Consider the following 19,927-nt stretch of genomic DNA (forward strand, 5'->3'; position numbering starts at 1 on the left):
GGTAGCCTAATTCTTACGTGATTCCGAGTTACAACTCGCCGAATATAATTCTGATATAATATACTAAACGTGCTATTCATTTATTGTAGGATTCTTTTAGCATTATGTTTGTATCTTAGAAGCTCTTATAGTGGCCATTTTATTACATACTGACAGCTCAAATTCAAAGGCAGGTCCTTATCAAAATGGCTGCCTTGGAATTGCTAGTCTTATTTCCAGTCTGGTGCTTCATGGAAGATAAGATTGTAAACATTGTGTAGTAAATGCCGACAATGTGAATAATTAAAAATGTTCTGTCTCTCCTTATATGTGTGTCACCAGACATTCGAGGCAACAGTTTCATCACTTGGATTTTATTTTACAAAGGTGAAATTTAACCTGTATGGAAGGATGCTCTATGTGTGTGTGTTTGAGAGCATTTGTTATGAAAGTAAAATATTCTACTGCTTCTGTGCTTAGAAACTGCAAGACCTGGGCTCATTGCTGTACTCCCAGGGTTTCAATCTTCATTGTCCTGCATTGCTTGTGTGCAACCAATGCACATCCCATTGTAGGCTATCAACCTTTTAAAATGCTTCAGGGCTTTATTTGCACATCCAATGTTTGTTATTTTCTGCAGTAATATACCTTGTAAATAAATTCCATAAACATTTTCATAATTATGGCTTGTGGATACAAAACAGACATTGCTACAGACTTTTTATGACAAAGAAAATACTAAATTGATTCATCTGTTCTAATTGTCCCTGAAAGAAACAAGTTGAAATTTCACTTAATCAACAAAGAGACGACATTCGGTTACACACATACAACATACATCCTATGACATCATTTATAAACCCACTGTGATGTCTCTGCAACAAGTAATGGCATTTGCAGGCTTAGAACAATTACTATGTGACATCACATTGAGAAATTTTTGAAGGCACTCCTTATCATTAGGAATGCATGAAGAATTGGCGAACAATGTGGCTTTAAAGTTTGTGCTTCTATTTTCTACTCATAATTTCAAAAGAATTTCATGAGAAAGAGATCTAAAACAAGTTAACACTAAAACCACAGAGGAAAAAAAAAATCACCATCGTAATCATAATATAACCATAACAACAAGAAGAAATTTCACCAATAACCATAATATTAACTGTCATAGTAATGACAATAACAAACACCAATGTATTACAGAGCTGTTAGAAAGATTGTCTTTAAGTTGTATTCATAATTCATTAAGATACACACTAGTTCCAGTGAAAAGTTAAATGAATGGGTTACCACCAATCCTCCTGATGCTGATGTGATATAAACTACTCCTTAACACTTTTACTGGGAGGCATATATATTCAAATAGTCTGTAACTTCTAACGTTCAATTTAATTACACTGAAAATTAACCAAGGGGTATAAAGTCAATGACAAAAAAATGACCTCTTGGTGGTTTTACAATGTAAATTGTTTAGTTTTCATTGGTAAAATGAACTCCTGACACCTGTCCTATTTCTTAGAGATCAGAACCATACAGTAAATGATATCTGGCTTGTTTGCGAACAATCTCACATTTATATTTTTCCTTGTAATATTTACTTACTACATTAATATATTTTTGTAAATAATGAGATTATCACTGAATAATGAGTAAGCTGTGGGTAACATCTGTACCACTAACGCATGTGTGTTGTATAGCCCTTAATATTGATAAGCGTTATTGGTTATGAAGATATCAGGTATGACGTGTTATGTTCATATCTCAGTAACTGCAGATTGAAAAATACACGTTAGCTGTTTTGACATGCCCATATCCTCGGACTGTTCGCAGAGTCTCAGTTTTAACAGCATATACACATGGCTTCAATATGGAGATTCAAAAAGCAGTCTAGGAGGTTTGTTTTTATGCAAATGTCAACCCACACCTGAGCGAGATAATGATACTGCCATGTTATGCACTAATTTTATGCCAGAATATCATAACATAGAAATACTTTGATGAGTGCTCTTACTCTTGAGTCATTTTCTTCATCTCAGATCCATATTTAATAGCTTAAGGTGAACCGTTTGTCTACACAGTATACCTAAGAGAAGCATAAACGGGTAAGTACCCAGCATTACAGGAATCTAATGTATTATTCTTGTGCTTTTGGTAGTCCAGCGTCCCTTATGTTGAATCTCTCTTACAAATCCCAGCACTTGGACTTTGTAGAAAGTGGTGGCTCAGAATCCAAACAAAGTGCCATTGATCATTAATGAGTCTTTTTAAATGGAGAAAAAAGATGATTGTCAGACATTTCTCTTGGTTTTCATGCCCAATTGTGTCCCAGAATGGCTTTCATTGATAGTTCAAAGCGATCTCCAGTTATGTGCTGAAGGGCAGACTTGAGAATTTAAAAAGTGTGTACTATTTTGAGGATTTCCCCAAAATAATAACAGACACTCACTTGGTACATCCATGTTAAATTCACACTGAAAAAGATGCAGGTGAAACAATGGTAAGGTATGGTAAGGCTTGCTTTCTCTGTCTCGCAGTATTCAAAATAAGTTCATCAGATTCTTAAAAGTTTATGGATATGCTCCTCAAATTGTTCCATCTCCATTCATTTTGACATTGTGAAAACCCTGACACACTTCACAAATTATGTTGAAGTGGATTAGGGTTTAAAAAAAGAGATAAGATCCAACATTACGTTAGTCCATCTTTAAGTAACTTTACAATTCATCAGTTGGGATAAGCACTCAACTCATATTCAACTGGTTCCTTTTAATGCAGACGTTAATTATTATATTAGTCTCCCAGTAGTTCCATCATAGTTATAAGATGAAAGCCGTTCTCTGAAATATATTTCTCCATAGCAGCTATATCTGTAATGTTTAACAATGTAAAATATCTGAGGATAAAAACATGACAAAGATATGAAAAATGTCTCATCTGTCACATCATGTGGAATTTATATTACACTCTATTGATCTTCTATGCAGTATGTTTATAGGCAAACTTTACGCAAATAAATAGTTGTATATGGCAGCTTTGATCATAATTATAGCGGCAATTTCATGAACATAAAAAGCACGACAACTTTGAAGCTCTATCAAACCTGACTTAAAACTCTTATCTAATCTTATCTTGTGAATTTGCCACTATATACAACATATATCTGTAAAAATATGGTGCCACTTCGCTGTCTGCCTAGTTTCTCCCACTTCGTGGCCCCCTACTTCAAAATCGGTTTCTTATTCCTTTACTATCCTCCTACTCCTTTTCTCTCTTCTCTCGGTATTTCTCTCCCTCTTCCGCCCACTCTCTCTCCCACAGTCCCTCTACCATCCTCCAACTCTTCACACAGTCTATCACTCATCCATCTTTTCCATTCCCTCTTTACCCTTTCCAGCCTCTTGCTCACACAGTAACCTCATTCTTGCTTCCTGTTCTAACCCCTTGGTTCGATGCCACTCCTCCTCCACTTCCCCCTCCACCAGGGATGAAGTGAAGTTGTTCAATGGTATTTTGCCTTTTAGCTGCAAATGCTAGCCTCCTGGCACTGTGTCCACCAAGAGTTCCTGTTCCCATGACAACTCCTGTTCCTGGCATGTCGCCCCATCCCACTCCTCCAACCCCGCCTCCTCCCAGGTGACCTGACATCGCCGCTGAATTCCGCTCCTGCTCTCGCCCCGAGGTCGGGTGCGAGTTCATCTTGATCATGTGGTGACGGTCGAGTGACGGTGTGGCGCAAACATTCTGCTGTGATTGAGCTTTCTGGTGGCTAACACGGGGCAGGGTGGGTACCATTCCACCTCCCCCTCCGGCTGTGTAGTCGCCCATTCCCATACCCATCCTGCTTCCGTCGTACTCAACCCCGCCTACCTCCTCCTCTAGATGGTCTGGGGACATCAGCTGCCTCTCCTTGGACTTCTTCAGGGTGTTCGTATTGGAATTCTTTGATGAAGTGGCCATGGCTTTGTAGTATTGGTGCTGCTGGTTCTTCGACATCCTTGATAAGGTGTTGCCATCACAGAGGGCGAGGAGCTGGTCTGTTGATTTGACGCGACGTGGCGGTTTGGAAAGTGTATCGTAGTTGTGGTTTTGCTTCGACTCCGGTGGATCCAGAGGGTAAGGATTCGGGGTGTGGCTTGGGGCAGACTGTGGATGAGGTATTCGAGGACGAGTAGCACGATTGGGAAGCGTGCCTCTTCCTCCCAGCGTGTAGTCACCACCCCAGGGAAGGTGATGCTGGGAGGAATGAAAGGAGGGAGGGGCGTTGTTGGGCCTCCGTTTGGTGGTACAGTAACCTGAATATTCCTCCAATCCTCCTTTCTCTGTAGGTGCAGTAAAATATGTTTGAAAAGATGAGAAAATTGGGCGAGAAGAAGAACCAATTAGGGATACACAGATATAAAAAAATCTGCCCAATATGAAAGTTTTAATATTTTTATTGACTTTTTTTTTTGTTGAAAAATACAATCAATGTATAAAAGATAATACATTTTTCATGGTATGGTTAACAACCAACAAATGACCAAATCCAAATTCTGTTCAATACCAATAAGACTTTGTTTTCTTGTTTCTATCTATCTATCTATCTATCTATCTATCTATTTATGGCCAATGAATAAAAATGAATTGCCGAAATTACAACTTGATACAATCTGGTCTAAATAAATGAACAATAATACACTAAAAACTAAAAAGCAATCATTTTAAAATGAATTTAGACATCACAACATTATAATGTGCAGTATGAAAATTACTATTAATTTTGGGATTGACTTATAATTACATTTTGCACGCATTATCTAGATGTAAAATTAGTATATTACCAATACAGATTAACAATCTGTATTGGTCATAACCAATATGGTACCAATATACTGTGCATCCCTAATAAATGTGGATGCACAACTAAAAATGTTTCCAAGCTTTGAGCTACAAGCTGGAAATTCATTCAAACTTTCATCACAATCTACTTAACGCTTAAAAATAAATTCTTCAACCTCCAACCTAGAACTTTGTGTTTAATGCTTGATTTCATTAATATAATGCTTGATTTTGTTAATGTCTAAACAATTTATTTAATTAATATGTCAATATTACTATCCAAACCTGTTTTATCCTCAAACCTAAGCCATTTCATCTTTTGGCTGATTAAGTCTGAGTCATTGTATCAGCCTGTATGACCTTCGCCTGTGCAGAACTTTCTTGTCCCCCAACTGTAACTCACACTTCCCAGGAGGTTTGATGTCTAGCTGAGAGAGAGGCCTTAAGGGTGTATACGTCTGTACAAGATTGTGAGTGCTTTGCACTGGTTTGCCCTCATTAAAATGACCTTCACAAACATTTATATCTCCCAAGTGTTCCAGTGAAACACTAACACTGCTTTAAATAAAAAACCCAAGCATACAGATATTTTTACGCAACGCTCTGAGCTCCACATGAGATTCATGTCCTCATCACCAAGCAGGTAATTTCTCCTTCAAAACACAACAGTACTAAATATCACACTGTTTTTGATATCCGTCCATCTTTTTCTCCTTGTTGCTTATAAATTTGCTTTATGCCTTTGAAATTATGTGGTCTATAATAAGAAGGCAATCATGCCAACCTTTTATGTAATTCCTTCAAAACATAATTTCCTTAAGATAAGAATCTTCCTCTCCACTGGTAATAAAGCACTCACCCAGACGCTTGAGAGATGAGTATCTGTTGATCTCAGGCTTCACGGCGGCTTCATACGAGGGCGGCAGTTGAGCCAGGTTATGTAGAGAGTGATGGAAGGACGGCTGGGGCTTCATGGCATTAGTATGTTTACTGGGCTTCAATGTGCCACCAGTGGCCAGCTGCATGTTGTTCATACGTGGTGCACGCTCTTTAAACACACAATGATGGACGTTGAGGTTATTTCAAACTCTACAGAATAAACAACTGTAGAACTTTGGGTTTTACCTACCGATGGTGGCTGTATGTTTGGGACTGGAGCCTGTTGTATGGATAAAGTTATGCTGTAGATTCCCCACTGTGAAACAGAACAGAGGCATGTGTGTTTTAGAGATTTCTGCCTTCATGTCTTTGTAATAAATTACATTTAGTATGAATTTACAAAGTATATTTATTCATCTTCTACTGTAAATGTTGCCCTATTAAGCTTCTTTTTTTTTTGCTCCACAATGTGTTGAAAATTGTACACCGTCTGTTCATTCTAATGCCATCATATACAGCTCTGTGCTAAATAATTCATAAATGCCCTTTCATCATTTGGCTATTGCTTTTTCCCTGTGTTTCTTCCTTGTCCTGAATTTACACAGTTGGCCGTTCACAAGATTCAAGCTGATATGGAAACATGAAAGGAAATCTGCATGACATATAATGCAACAATACCAGCCAACTACAACCTGCTCCACGAGGATAACATTAGTTCACATTTAAAAAATCATTAAATATTCATGAATATTTGACCCAGGACACTTTGTTTCAAGTTATAGTTGTTGACATGCAATTAATGGGATTTTTGTATCAGTGTTGGATAAATAATGGATAAAGGAACAGACAATTATTTTTCAACACATTTAGTGGATGGTTATGCTTGACTTTTCATCTGAACATTACAATTTGTGAGATTTATTCCATTTGAACAGTTTTGGGGTTAACGTATTTCACTTTTGTCGCTGGATTATAGTGACCTGTGAATTTAAAAATCTTAAATTTAAAAAAGTTAAATCTTTTTGTTAATGGGAGATTTGTGGACACACAAAATCATTATTATGATTTCATAACAAATATTAATTTTCATTTTTACTTTGAAGTGAAAAGTTAAAGTGAGATGCCCACCTCAGAAATGGGGCAGAGGGTCCCCAGTGGCATGTTGCTGCTTCTACAATAATTTTATTTTTTAATTTAATAATTATTATTCATGAACTTATTTAATAATATCATAAATTAGATGTGCATTTCAAATATCTTCATTATTCATCATAATATATAGGTTAATTAAACTGAATAATTCTATCTGAATTCTAGTGTAATTCAAATCTCTTCAACAGGGATTCTTTTATCTGATGTGTAGGTCATTATTCACTACTTTTTGTCACTCAAATTGCATAAATGTACATAGAATATTTAATTTAACACATTAAAAAACAGCCCTACGGAGGAGTTCATTTCACCTCAGGAGCGAGGTAAGATGGTCCCTTTTCATGACTGTCAATTTCATGCTAACAATTAATGTTTCTATTAATTTCCCTTATTAATATATTATAATACATTATTATTAATAATATTCCCTTAATAATAATAATATTTTAAATATTCATAAAATTTTAAAGGGGTCATATGAGGTTTCTAAAAAGAACATTATTTTGTGTATTTGGTGTAATGAAATGTGTTTATGCGGTTTAAGGTTAAAAAAACACATTATTTTCCACATACTGTACATTATTGTTTCTCCTCTATGCCCACAGCATTGTAGGCTACTCTCCCAGGTTCAGGAAACAGCCCTATGTAAAATGCGCTGGACACATTTGAATATTTGTTCAGTTGTATTTGTGTTGTAAATACAACTTAACCACTGATTTCTAGTTGTGTCCTCTTTTGGAAGACCAAACAAAGTATGCCTTCTTTCTTTGCGTGAACATTTAGGCAGTGTTATGCAAATATTCCCACACAGTGACATAGACATGTGGGAGCGTGTTTAAACGAGGCATTTTAGGAGGGCATGGACGAGTCTTAACTTTTATAAAGAATATCTCTTTGGGTTTGAGACTTTAGTCTTTGCAACTTTAGGGATCTTATCTATGCACAAACAGCTTGTAACACTCCAAAGAGAAAGGAAAACTTGAAATTGCATAATTTGACCCCATTAAATATGCTAAACTCATCTTGCTAAATTAAATGCACACTGTTCTTAAAGGGGGGATCTCCCCTACGTGTGGAGATTATGAAGTTTTCCACTCACGTCGGTTATCTTTACTCTGTAGCGTTGGATAGAGATTTTTGGGGGGTCGTCCAAGCGTCCCCTCTCCTCCTCCAGTTCCCAAGGCAACACTGTTGTTTCTATCTCCCTCTTGAACTGGACTCGACTGGTGACGCAACATTTCCACAAGAGCCCTGACAGGAAAGGATGTAGAAATGATTAGTCAAGAAAATACAATTTTAGGTAGATCAGAAGTCCTTTTTGTTCAAGATGCATGAACTCTCACCTGGGCATGTTGAGTTCTCTGTTCCTAGGCTGCCGTGATGCCTTGTGAAACGCCACTTTAATAGCCACTGCCACCGCCACTGTAAACGAGATGACTCCACCGATGACGTAGACGGTGTTGTTGCTTTGTTCGATACGGCTGAGGTCCGGGTAGGCAGGCAGCGGGGGCCTGGTCGCAGGGGGGGCCGTATTGGCCCACACAGGGGAATGGTAGTTTTGGCAGATGTTCTGGTCCAGCCTTCGAGTGCGGTCCGCACAACAAAATCGGTAATGGCAGGTCCCGCAGCAGTAGATGAAGTCATCCTTGGAGCAGTTAAAGGTGAGGTCATACTGTCCCATGACATCATAATAACCCCGACACACGTCTACTTCCACCAGTTTGCGAGGAGGCGGAGCTACCTGCGCTGCTCCAAAAGGGGCCTTCAGTGCATCAGTCGTTACATTCTTTGGCAGCATTATCTGAGGCAGCGGCCTGAGGGGCATTTCTGCCGCTCCAGCTGGCTGCTTTGGCCGACGATTCATGGACTTCCCTCGCATACCCCCACCGTTTTTAGAAAGGGGGTACAGAAAGCCCCTACCCTGAGATCTGGGGTTGGGCGTCGGTGTAATGATGATAGGCCCATTTGGTGTGTTTCTGGTGGAGCCCGGGACGCTCACCGAGGAAGCGTTAAGTGGGACAGCGATTAGCAGGAAGAGAATGGTGACACGCACTCGAGCTTCCAAGGTGGACACCATCTTTACATGACTAACGCTGCTATTTTCTCTCGCTGACTCAACCCACCGCACAATGCTGAATTTTGTAAAAACAGCCTGCTTTGCGCTGTTTGTAAAATATTCTTGTAGCAGCCCTCCGACGTATGAAATCTGAGTCTATATCAAAACTATTTCTTGAAAGAAAAATCTGTTCTCAAAGTCTGTTAAAAGTGTGCGCTGTGAACACTCCAAGACGGCGTGAGAGAAAAATAACTATTTTGATGTGCTTTCAGCTTCAAGGTGAGCTACATAACACATATTCTCTCATTATGCTGTGCTTCCGTCCAACATATAGCTGGAGAATCTGAACAATATGTAAAACAATCCAAACGCTGACAATATTCTGTGCAGGCAACATACAATTGACTAGTTCTTGTTTAAACAGGAAATTAAAGACTATTTAATAAATTGTCTGTTTTGAATGTATTAACAAGGCAAATGTTCCCTTTTGTGGCTTTCTTCCAAAATATAAATTTTCAGATATCCACAGGCAAACAAAATGGCTTCTCGTTACTGTCCTTCTATTACTTTAATATCTAGTGTTTTCTTGACACATGAAGGCAATTATGTTGTAGTATACTGTATACAATAAAAGTGTTTAGGTTTAATTCCCTGTCTTGGCACTTATCAGGATGAAAGATTTGTTTAAGAGAAAGGGGCAACTGTAAACAACTTTAAAATGTAAACTAATATTTTGCTTATCACAATTTTTATTTTTATTTTAATTTGGGCACTCTTTTCGTTCAGCAATGGCACTTAGTCTTTAAGCAGATTTCCCTGACCTGTAATGCTCCCTGAATGATTACTATTATTAACTAGTATAAACAATTTTCATACACTTGGTGAAAAAAAAAACTCAGAAATTAATTTTGTTCTACTGCACTTGTTTACGTGTTAACAGGACTACTCAGAATGTTGAACTCCTTTGAGGGTTTGAGGGCAGTATGGTGAGGAATCATTTTGATTTTGTTCAGTATCTCATTCATCGTCTTTACATTACTGAACTAAAATGAATGTGTGCTTCCTCATTCGGCATGTGAAGAATTACCAAATGGATAATCCTGTGTGCAAATTTTAAATAGTTAAAAGAAATCAGATATGAATTAAGTCAACTGTCACATTGAATATAAAATGGTTATCCTAGCTACATGCATTTAAGGTGTGTATTCAGAATATATAATAAACCGTTGACACAGACACACTCAAAAAAATAAAAAAAATAAACTGATGATGGCAGAAAAGACGTAAAACGTTTTCAAGGCTGATTGTCTTCACAATAGAAATTTCCAAGGAGAGTGACTGTGTGTAAACCTTCAAGTCGCTTTCCAGTTTCTTAAGGTTCACTCAACAGATTTGCTTTTAAGATAAGCCTAGTTTTCATTGAGACCGAGAAACTTTTGAAACGGTTTGCTGAAGCTCGTGGTGAAATGGTTTAAAATCCCATGGTGTAGACATGGCTGTTTCCTCACTATTTTGCAGGGTTGATCTTGGAATCCGCTGGCAGTTATGAAGTGTTCAGTTATCAAGCGATGTGCCTCTGAAAAAAATTAACACATTGATGTTACATCCTACATGCGCACACACACACACAGACAGACATCTGTGAAAGTTTTTGAAAGATCATAGTTAGCTTGTCATCTGCATGGCAGCCTACTATTTACATTGTGACACATATGGCATGTGACAGGCAAATAAGGTATGCAGCAACTAATGCGATCAATATAGAATCCACAGAACTCCACACAAAAGACATTTTCATGGGGTTGGACTGTATGTCTATACACATTATATCTACAAAAAAAATTGTTTATTCATGACCATGCATTAACTAGCCAGTGCTTGTCCATAAGAAATATTAGTGAACGCAGACATTAAATATGCATATCTACAAATAAGCAAACATTAATTTTTTTTAAAGAAATTGCTGCACACAATCAAAATATTAAACTTTCAATATCAATCAAAGTTACTGAAAAGTGTGTGAAACCAATTAAAACAACTGCAAAATATGACAATAAAATGACTTTTAAGCATTAACATGAACTCAACTCACCTATAAACGGATTGTTTTATTAAATAAACATTGTATAGTCGTGTAAACCCTAAATATGATTTCCATTTGCAATAAACAAAACTCATCATTACAATTGCTAACTTGCTTTCACCCTATCGATAAAATCATCGACACACATGCTCTGACGATCATATTAGTTCCAGTTCTTCAAATATTTTAAAAAACAAAATAGAAAGTCTCAAACTTTATGTTTCTCTATGTAAACATATGTATACTGTATATACTGCGAGTCGTTCCCACCGGTGAGATTTCAAAACCATTGCAATTGGATCATTCCAGATTAAGGAATTAATTGTTCCTTGCAATTTGTGAACCAGTTTAAAAAGGTTCTTTGAAGAAAAAAAAAAATTGGCTCAGAAGAACAATTCATCATGAATCGGACCTCATTACCATGTTTCGGAACGCAAGCAATTTCTTTACATCGAAATAACAATGAATGGCATGTTTTCTGCAGTGTGATGAAGAAGTAAGATATTAAGCACTGAAATGTAGTGAAGTAAAGTATTAAGTGCTGATTCTTGAAAAACACACTCTACAGTAATATACTCCGAGTAAATATATATTTAACATTTATATATAGATTCAATACCTACATTTAGATGCAAGGTAGATGGATTACTGTAATATGTATCCTGTAAATCTGTACTTACTTAAATCTAACATTTGTACGAAGTATGTGCAGTACAGCTGATGACGCTGAGAAAGAAAAGAAGAGCTGATGTGATGACCGTTTGTCTAATGTGTTACAACAAGTCACTATGAATCAGAAGCATTGAAAGAAGTGAATAGTAGCAATGATCTGAACAAATAGTGATCAGTCCTTTTCAGAGAGCATAGCATGATGCATGACACGAAGGAGGGGGTAAGCGAGAGAGAGAGATGCTGCTTTCCTGACACTGTAGGTCTATGTGTCAGAATGTTTGTGAGGAAGTGAAAGAGACAGTGTTGTGCTAAATATTATTCTGTAATCAATACCTATATGCTTTATTTTTCACAATTGTAGGGGCCTGGGGAAAACCGTCGAGCAGATAACAGAAGGTTGGGTAAAGTACGAAAGAAAAGAGATAAATGCAGGGTAGAGATTTAAATATGAGCACAGCATAGCAGAAGTGCACAGAGCCAGAGGTATGACAGAGGAGAGGTGCTTTGTGTGTTTGTGTTTGTGTGTGCGTGTGTGTGTATCTGGGAGTGCAGTGTGTGGGTGGAAGAGAATGGAGAGCGTTCAGTGACACCACTTACTAACACACATACACACAGTACACACAATACACAACACCGGGAACATACAGTGCTAATGCCAAACATGAAGACTGCAACACATGCAGACAGTATTGCTGGCTCACACAGGAATACTAACGCATACTAAATCCAAACACGTCTTTGATGTAATGAGGCACAGATATCTCTAAGGAAAACTGCACAGAGAGGAGCCACATACAAATCTGCAGGAAATACAGCATTGGCCAGGAAAATATACTTGTGTCTCTGCTGCAGGCTGCGCTCTAATCTTAGCTATAGCGGCTATGCATCACGTCTACATTGGCGTTGTGGCATCAAGCTGGTTCTGCACATCAGCTAAAGTAGTGAACTAAGGAATATTGACTGATTTTAGAAATAAAAAAATATATATATATTAGGGCTGTGCAATATACTGAAATTATCGAAATATCGCAAATGTACATATCGCAATATGCATATCACTACAGCTTGCAATATTTGGGGCCATGAACAAAAGACAAAGAGAAAATCACTCACTGCTCTTACCTAAATAACTTTTGTAGCTTAAATAAGAATCAGTGCATATTGAATTCAAAGAGTAAATACTACGCAGTGTTTTAATTTTCCTTTTTATTATTCAGTTCCTAAATGTTAAAATGACATTTTTATGTAATGCTCGAGTAAAACACTACCGTTCACTTTCAGAAGATGCAAGGTAGATGGATTACTGTAATATGTATCCTGTAAATCTGTACTTACTTAAATCTAACATTTGTACGAAGTATGTGCAGTACAGCTGATGACGCTGAGAAAGAAAAGAAGAGCTGATGTGATGACCGTTTGTCTAATGTGTTACAACAAGTCACTATGAATCAGAAGCATTGAAAGAAGTGAATAGTAGCAATGATCTGAACAAATAGTGATCAGTCCTTTTCAGAGAGCATAGCATGATGCATGACACGAAGGAGGGGGTAAGCGAGAGAGAGAGATGCTGCTTTCCTGACACTGTAGGTCTATGTGTCAGAATGTTTGTGAGGAAGTGAAAGAGACAGTGTTATGCTAAATATTATTCTGTAATCAATACCTATATGCTTTATTTTTCACAATTGTAGGGGCCTGGGGAAAACCGTCGAGCAGATAACAGAAGGTTGGGTAAAGTACGAAAGAAAAGAGAGATAAATGCAGGGTAGAGATTTAAATATGAGCACAGCATAGCAGAAGTGCACAGAGCCAGAGGTATGACAGAGGAGAGGTGCTTTGTGTGTTTGTGTTTGTGTGTGCGTGTGTGTGTATCTGGGAGTGCAGTGTGTGGGTGGAAGAGAATGGAGAGCGTTCAGTGACACCACTTACTAACACACATACACACAGTACACACAATACACAACACCGGGAACATACAGTGCTAATGCCAAACATGAAGACTGCAACACATGCAGACAGTATTGCTGGCTCACACAGGAATACTAACGCATACTAAATCCGCAAAAATGCACTGTGCAGAAAATGTGTATAGTCCTCCGAAAGAGAGAGTATAGCAAATCTGTTGTCACAGATCAACAAGTTAATGCCATAAGAGACACCAACAGCACGTCTTTGATGTAATGAGGCACAGATATCTCTAAGGAAAACTGCACAGAGAGGAGCCACATACAAATCTGCAGGAAATACAGCATTGGCCAGGAAAATATACTTGTGTCTCTGCTGCAGGCTGCGCTCTAATCTTAGCTATAGCGGCTATGCATCACGTCTACATTGGCGTTGTGGCATCAAGCTGGTTCTGCACATCAGCTAAAGTAGTGAACTAAGGAATATTGACTGATTTTAGAAATAAAAAAATATATATATATTAGGGCTGTGCAATATACTGAAATTATCGAAATATCGCAAATGTACATATCGCAATATGCATATCACTACAGCTTGCAATATTTGGGGCCATGAACAAAAGACAAAGAGAAAATCACTCACTGCTCTTACCTAAATAACTTTTGTAGCTTAAATAAGAATCAGTGCATATTGAATTCAAAGAGTAAATACTACGCAGTGTTTTAATTTTCCTTTTTATTATTCAGTTCCTAAATGTTAAAATGACATTTTTATGTAATGCTCGAGTAAAACACTACCGTTCACTTTCAGATGTTGTTGCAGGGGTGCTTTCTTATAAGAATCAGAATCAGAATTAGCTTTATTCACCACTTAAGTGTGCGCAAACACAAGGAATGTGTTGTGGTTTTACAGGAACTCTTGCTACATACATATAAATAACCATATATACGGTATATGACAAGATAGTTATAGAAGTTCACAGAACTGACTCGGCAACAGCTGAGTAAAACCGTTTCATCTGAGCATGTGGCACTTTAAGCATTATCGTATTGCATATCGCATTTTTCTTCAATATCGCACAGCCCTAATATATATTCTAAAATACATAGGGATAGAAATACACAGAAAATACAGTAAGTACACAGGCTCAAAAAAACTATTAAATAACTATTACATTTAAATGCTAAATAAATATAAAAATATTGGCTAACTATTCTTCGAAATATTTTGAAAGTCATGACAATAATATGAAAACCATAAATCTGTGTACAAGCAGTGCTAAGGCACACTGTAAAAAAAATTAAGTTGTAAATAAAACATTATTTATTTGTGTATGATTTACAAGAAAATACTAACAAAAAATTTTAGGTTTTATTTCAAAATACATAGGAATACTAGTAGGCGCAATTTTTCAAAAATATGAAAAAGAAAAACTTTTAAATAATTAAAATGCTAAACAACAAATATATTGGCGAATCATTCTTTTAAATATTTTGAAAGTAATGAACATAATATTAAGACCATAAATCTGGATGCAAGCAATGCAAATAATGTCTAAAAATATATTATATAATAATATATTATATACACTATAAATGTTTTTTTTTTTTTTTTTTTTTTTTTATAAAACAACGATTATTGGAGTATGATTTAAATGAAAATACAATTTATATTATATATTGATTCAATTATGAATACAATTATATATTTTTTTCTATAGTTCACAATTTCACATTTAATTCAGTGTGCTACTTGACATTTCTTTGTAATTGTTTGTGAAATTTACTAGCAGTTTCTAAGAAAACTGTTTCCACACTATTGTTTTTCAGTGTATTATATTATGTTATTAAGGGACAATAAATTTGTGGCAAAATGTTTTTAATGTCAAATCAGCCATGACTGAATTTGATCATATATTCTACATATATTCATATATATTCTATAACCGTGAAATATGATACAACATTTCAGTACAAGAACATGATTTGGTCAGACTATATTCTTTTATTTATGTAATGCTGGGAACTTGACGAATGCTGCAAAATGGATTCAACACCTCTCTTAAATGACAGCTGCTGATAATGCTTTCATAATTAGCAGAACATAACCTGCTTGTGGTTTTGCCCCCATTTTGCGCATAGTTAATATGGAAGCATTAAATAGCCAAAGTGCTTTTAGAAAGGACTTTGCATTGACAGACTTTGTGCACACCTGTGAGAAGTTCTAAGCACTAAGCAATTACAGAAGACATTTTAGACACGGAACGCCGATCTGAACAGGTGTGACTTTGAGTGATTCATATGGGCCATTTACAGTTTTCACAGGAGCGAACCTAAGAACAGCCCATAACATTAAAAACAGTAACCTCTCATTTGCATATCTATAATGTATATAGCGTAGGCCCATTTTGACACCTTCTCGTCAATGTAAAACAGTATGCGCTTCTGCAAACTGGATTAGCTTTTCCTGAACACGGCACCCAATCAGCAAGGCACTGTGGGCGACTTCTAAGAGATGTGACACTGAAGATGTGGCGCATTCAGAAAACAGTTTCTAGAATGTGAATTGACAAAGGAATCACGGACAATTCATCTGCTTTTAATCAGATTTTAGGAAATCGTGCTATTCGCCTTCTATTTCATTGTATTACTGTTGCAAAACATATCTGTTTTGGATGTTCTCTCGACTTCTCTTTATCTCCATCCCTCCATTTCCCTCTCTCTCTCTCTTTCTCTCTGTGATATTCAGTGCGTGGGTTGAGGCAGCTCACTCTCTCTCAGAATAGCACTGCAGTAGTTCAGACTTGTATAGAAGGAGAAAGAGAATGATAGATAGGATGAATAGACCTTCTTCTCCCCTCTAAACCTGCTGTTCTCGTGAAAGACAAATAGTTTACCCTTTTCCTTCGTACCCCTGTGACACTCCAGGCTATTCGTGGACTTGACTTTAGCAGTCCATTAGTCCTAAAGCCTATGCATCTATAATATAAAATCATTTAAAAAATTTATATTTATCAAATGCAGTGCCTTGTTCTGGAAAGGGCTGGGCTGTCAAATGAATGCAATGAAAAGTGAACGACAAAAAAGCCACTTTGTGTGCATCATGGACCATGTTTAGATCTAAAGGAATGAGATGAGTAATATCACATAGGACAGAATGAAAGAGACTAAAGCTTCTGTCATACGCGCAGTCCCCCCCCCAAAAAAATAAAACCTCTATAAAATGTGTTGCAAAATGTGCCATTTGGCAAGCACAAATTCTGCTTGGTGCCTCTTGACAACAAATTTCACTTGCAGACAAGAAAACCAGCTTTATTCATAAGCTGGAATAATGAAACCAGTTTGAATATACAAATCATACTTGACAACAAGTGTTGTTGCATGAATGTACAGTCATTTAAATGATCGACATGGGATCTCAGGTCTTCTTTACTTTTTAGGTTTCACCTCATTACTGAACTCTATTTGGCAAGACTCCTGCAACTCTATTTGGCAGGGCCTATATTGGAACCATCTTTAATTAAAAAAATTACGCACAATTATTTATAAGTTGGTAGCCTATGTGTAGGCCCAAATAATGCCACCAGGGTGTGTTCCGTTAATTCTGTCAACTTAGCATTACATAAACTAACAAAAAATAAATAAATAAATAATAATAAAATAAAAAAAATAAAATCACCCAACGTCATACCTGTAGAGAGACGCACCGTATGCAAAGTCCTCTGCGCAACCCACCAAACAAATCGGACTTTTGTTGCTCTCGCTACAGTCATATTCCCCAATAATAACAGGGTTTGATACATTTCTGATAGCTGGAGGTGAAACTATCTTACATCGACGTGTCTCTTGCGGATTGTGGACCTGTAATTCGCACGCGGGTGAGTAGGTGGACATGACAAACAGCGCGAGAGCAATGAATGGCCGTCTGCGTAGGCGTGAATGCATGTTTGCACGGAGGGTGATGTGGAGCCACCTTACACTTACATACGTGTGAACATCTTCCTCCGGTCGCTTGCAATTGATTGAAAACATCAAATGTGACATGAGCATGTCGACCTAGTCTAACATTTGTGTGTGTCCCCCCCCCCCCCCCCAGAACCAAACATAAGCGCGTGAACGTTTGATCAGACAATTAGATGACTTGCAGAAATATAACTTGAGCGACTTACCTGTACTGAATTCTGCTGCTCCTCACGACACCCCCAGTCTCACATCTCATTCAACCCTGAGCGACGATGATGGCTGAGAAATTCTGTTATTTCCACAAACTGTTGCAGCACTTTCCTACTGCTGGTAGTCTCGTCTTTTGGTAACAAAACAACAGTTATAGTCACTAATATCTTTCCAGGTTTCTCTCTCACCTACGCCGGTTTTTTCCATGTTCGTACTACAGATAAAGCATCGGTTTTTAGCGATAGGCAACAGATCGTGCACAACTTATTTGCGTGTTAACGTTATGTACTGTGAAAGTATTCCAGGTGAGATAACCTTCTCCTAAGTCCCTCGTGTATTTTTATTAACGCCCAGAATAACGGACGGCACCAACGCCATGCATTTTGTTCTCTGTTGTTCCTTAACGTTGCCGTTAATCGCCGCCGCCTGCAAAGTGTGCACACAAGAACATTCCGACCCTGTCACGAAACACCGGAGGAATGAGGCGGGTGTTCTCACAGAGGTCCGCTGCGCCGAATAGTGCGTTTATTGGTTTCGCGAGACGGTGTTTATGAGGGTTTGATACGTTGATTCCCGACCGCTTCAAGTGTTTCGTTTCTCAAACTACTTCTCATCCTTGCCCCGATTATGGCTGGCTAAGCAATACGGTGTGTGTGTGTGTGTGTTGAGGGGAGACACACTGATCGGTTGCCATGGCAACGGTGTCATTTATTTTGTGACTAATAATCTTGATTCCCTACCCTTAAAGAACACAAGAATGGGTTGCAAAAAAACTGTAAGGCATCGAAATAAAGACGTGTAGCGTTGGCAAAATGTGGCAGTGAGGGGTTTAGCAAACAAAATGCAAAAATAAAAAAATAGGCAAACCTGCATGATGACCCAGCCGTTGCCTACTCTTTGGCACATCCTATGGTAAAAGCCTAACATTCACATAAATACTTCCAAAATAAACATGTCTAATGAATTAAGTACTGCACGATGTACATCTACATAAAGATTTTCTTTTATTCAAACTGTTAATCTGATTCCCGCCTGCATAAAATAGCCTACTCTTCTTTGCAATACAACTTGTATTAGTTACAAGAAGTCCTTAGTTATCCAAGATTAATCATCTAGGCAACTGAATGCTTGATTAAATCTACGAGAAATATTTCGCTTAATTAATCTGCACCTACTCTAATATCAAACAAATGAGCTCGGGTTAATAATCACATATCCTCTGCGGCGATACAGATACATGCAGCCAAGTGCTGAACCTCTTCCGGCGCCTCCGGCTAACCGAGAGCCGTCAATCGCCGTTTCAGCACCATGGAGAGCGATGCAATCACACGCTCACCGCACAGCACATAATCCACCGAGGGCATGACATATTAACCACTCTGTGCTAGTAGAGCAATTCATTTGTTTTTCTTGAAACGGTGATTCTCACAGGTGAAAGGGGCGAGCCGTTTTGCAGACTAGTTTAGGCCTATTGTGCAACCCACAGAGATTTGAAACTTCATTAATTTAAATAAACGCTTTGAAATGTTTCGATTATTGTATATGTACTTCAGGCTCATATCTTCCCCCTCATCGGCTTTCCTTCCTACAGACAGCAATTAGCCGGTGTGCACTTAGCTATTCCTATACAGGTGGGTGGGCCGCTGTTTCGGCCGCCTCAGGCAACCTGAGACGAGAACCGATCATCCGTTCATAACCCGCACAAATTACAGCCCGCTATGAGCTCTCTGAATATGGGGTAAAACCTGAGGATGGCATACAATGTTTTAAGGGGCGAAACACACCGAACAGCTTGTTTTTAACCATCTGCAGGTCTCCATCATCATACAACGTTTCAAAAGCAAATATTGCTGAATGCTATGTGAAAGCAGCCTGAACTGTAAGACTCCAATGAGTCTAACTGGGCAGATGTAAATACAGACCATTTAGAGGACATGTACAGTTCTACAAAACACTTAAAAGAATAGCTCACCCATACATGAACACTTGCTGAAAATGTTCTTCCCTTCAGGCTATCCAAGATGTAGATGTTTACCCCCCATCGGAACAGATTTGGAGATATGTAGCATTTTATCATCACTTGCTCACCAATGGATCCTCTGTGAATGGGTGGCCTCAGAATGAGAGTCCAAATAGCTGATAAAAGCATCAAAATAATATGTCTAGAACCATTTTCACTTGTAAACCGTGCTTGATCAGTGCATATTTATCTCC

At 37.8% G+C, this 19,927-nt stretch overlaps 1 protein-coding gene across 2 annotated transcripts; it reads right to left on the reverse strand.

Annotated features, from left to right (window-relative positions):
• Nucleotides 1–389: 389 nt before the first annotated feature.
• On the reverse strand, nt 390–18,404 carry LOC107598416 (protein shisa-7-like). Of its 2 annotated transcripts, none has more exons than XM_016289740.1 (6): nt 17,710–18,404; nt 8,172–10,460; nt 7,928–8,079; nt 5,927–5,992; nt 5,657–5,845; nt 390–4,298 (listed from the first exon to the last, which is right to left on the reverse strand). In XM_016289740.1, the coding sequence occupies exons 2-6, from the start codon at nt 8,903–8,905 to the stop codon at nt 3,382–3,384; spliced, it is 2,058 nt and encodes a 685-aa protein (XP_016145226.1). In that variant the 5' UTR covers nt 8,906–10,460; nt 17,710–18,404; the 3' UTR covers nt 390–3,381. The 2 variants fall into 2 exon arrangements, with proteins under 2 accessions (XP_016145226.1, XP_016145227.1); XM_016289741.1 differs by lacking the exon at nt 17,710–18,404 and adding an exon at nt 17,232–17,289.
• Between the last annotated feature and the right edge of the window lie 1,523 nt (nt 18,405–19,927).

Source organism: Sinocyclocheilus grahami, unplaced genomic scaffold (assembly GCF_001515645.1).
Source record: "Sinocyclocheilus grahami isolate Dianchi unplaced genomic scaffold, SAMN03320097.WGS_v1.1 scaffold251.1, whole genome shotgun sequence".
NCBI classification, from domain to species: domain Eukaryota; kingdom Metazoa; phylum Chordata; class Actinopteri; order Cypriniformes; family Cyprinidae; genus Sinocyclocheilus; species Sinocyclocheilus grahami.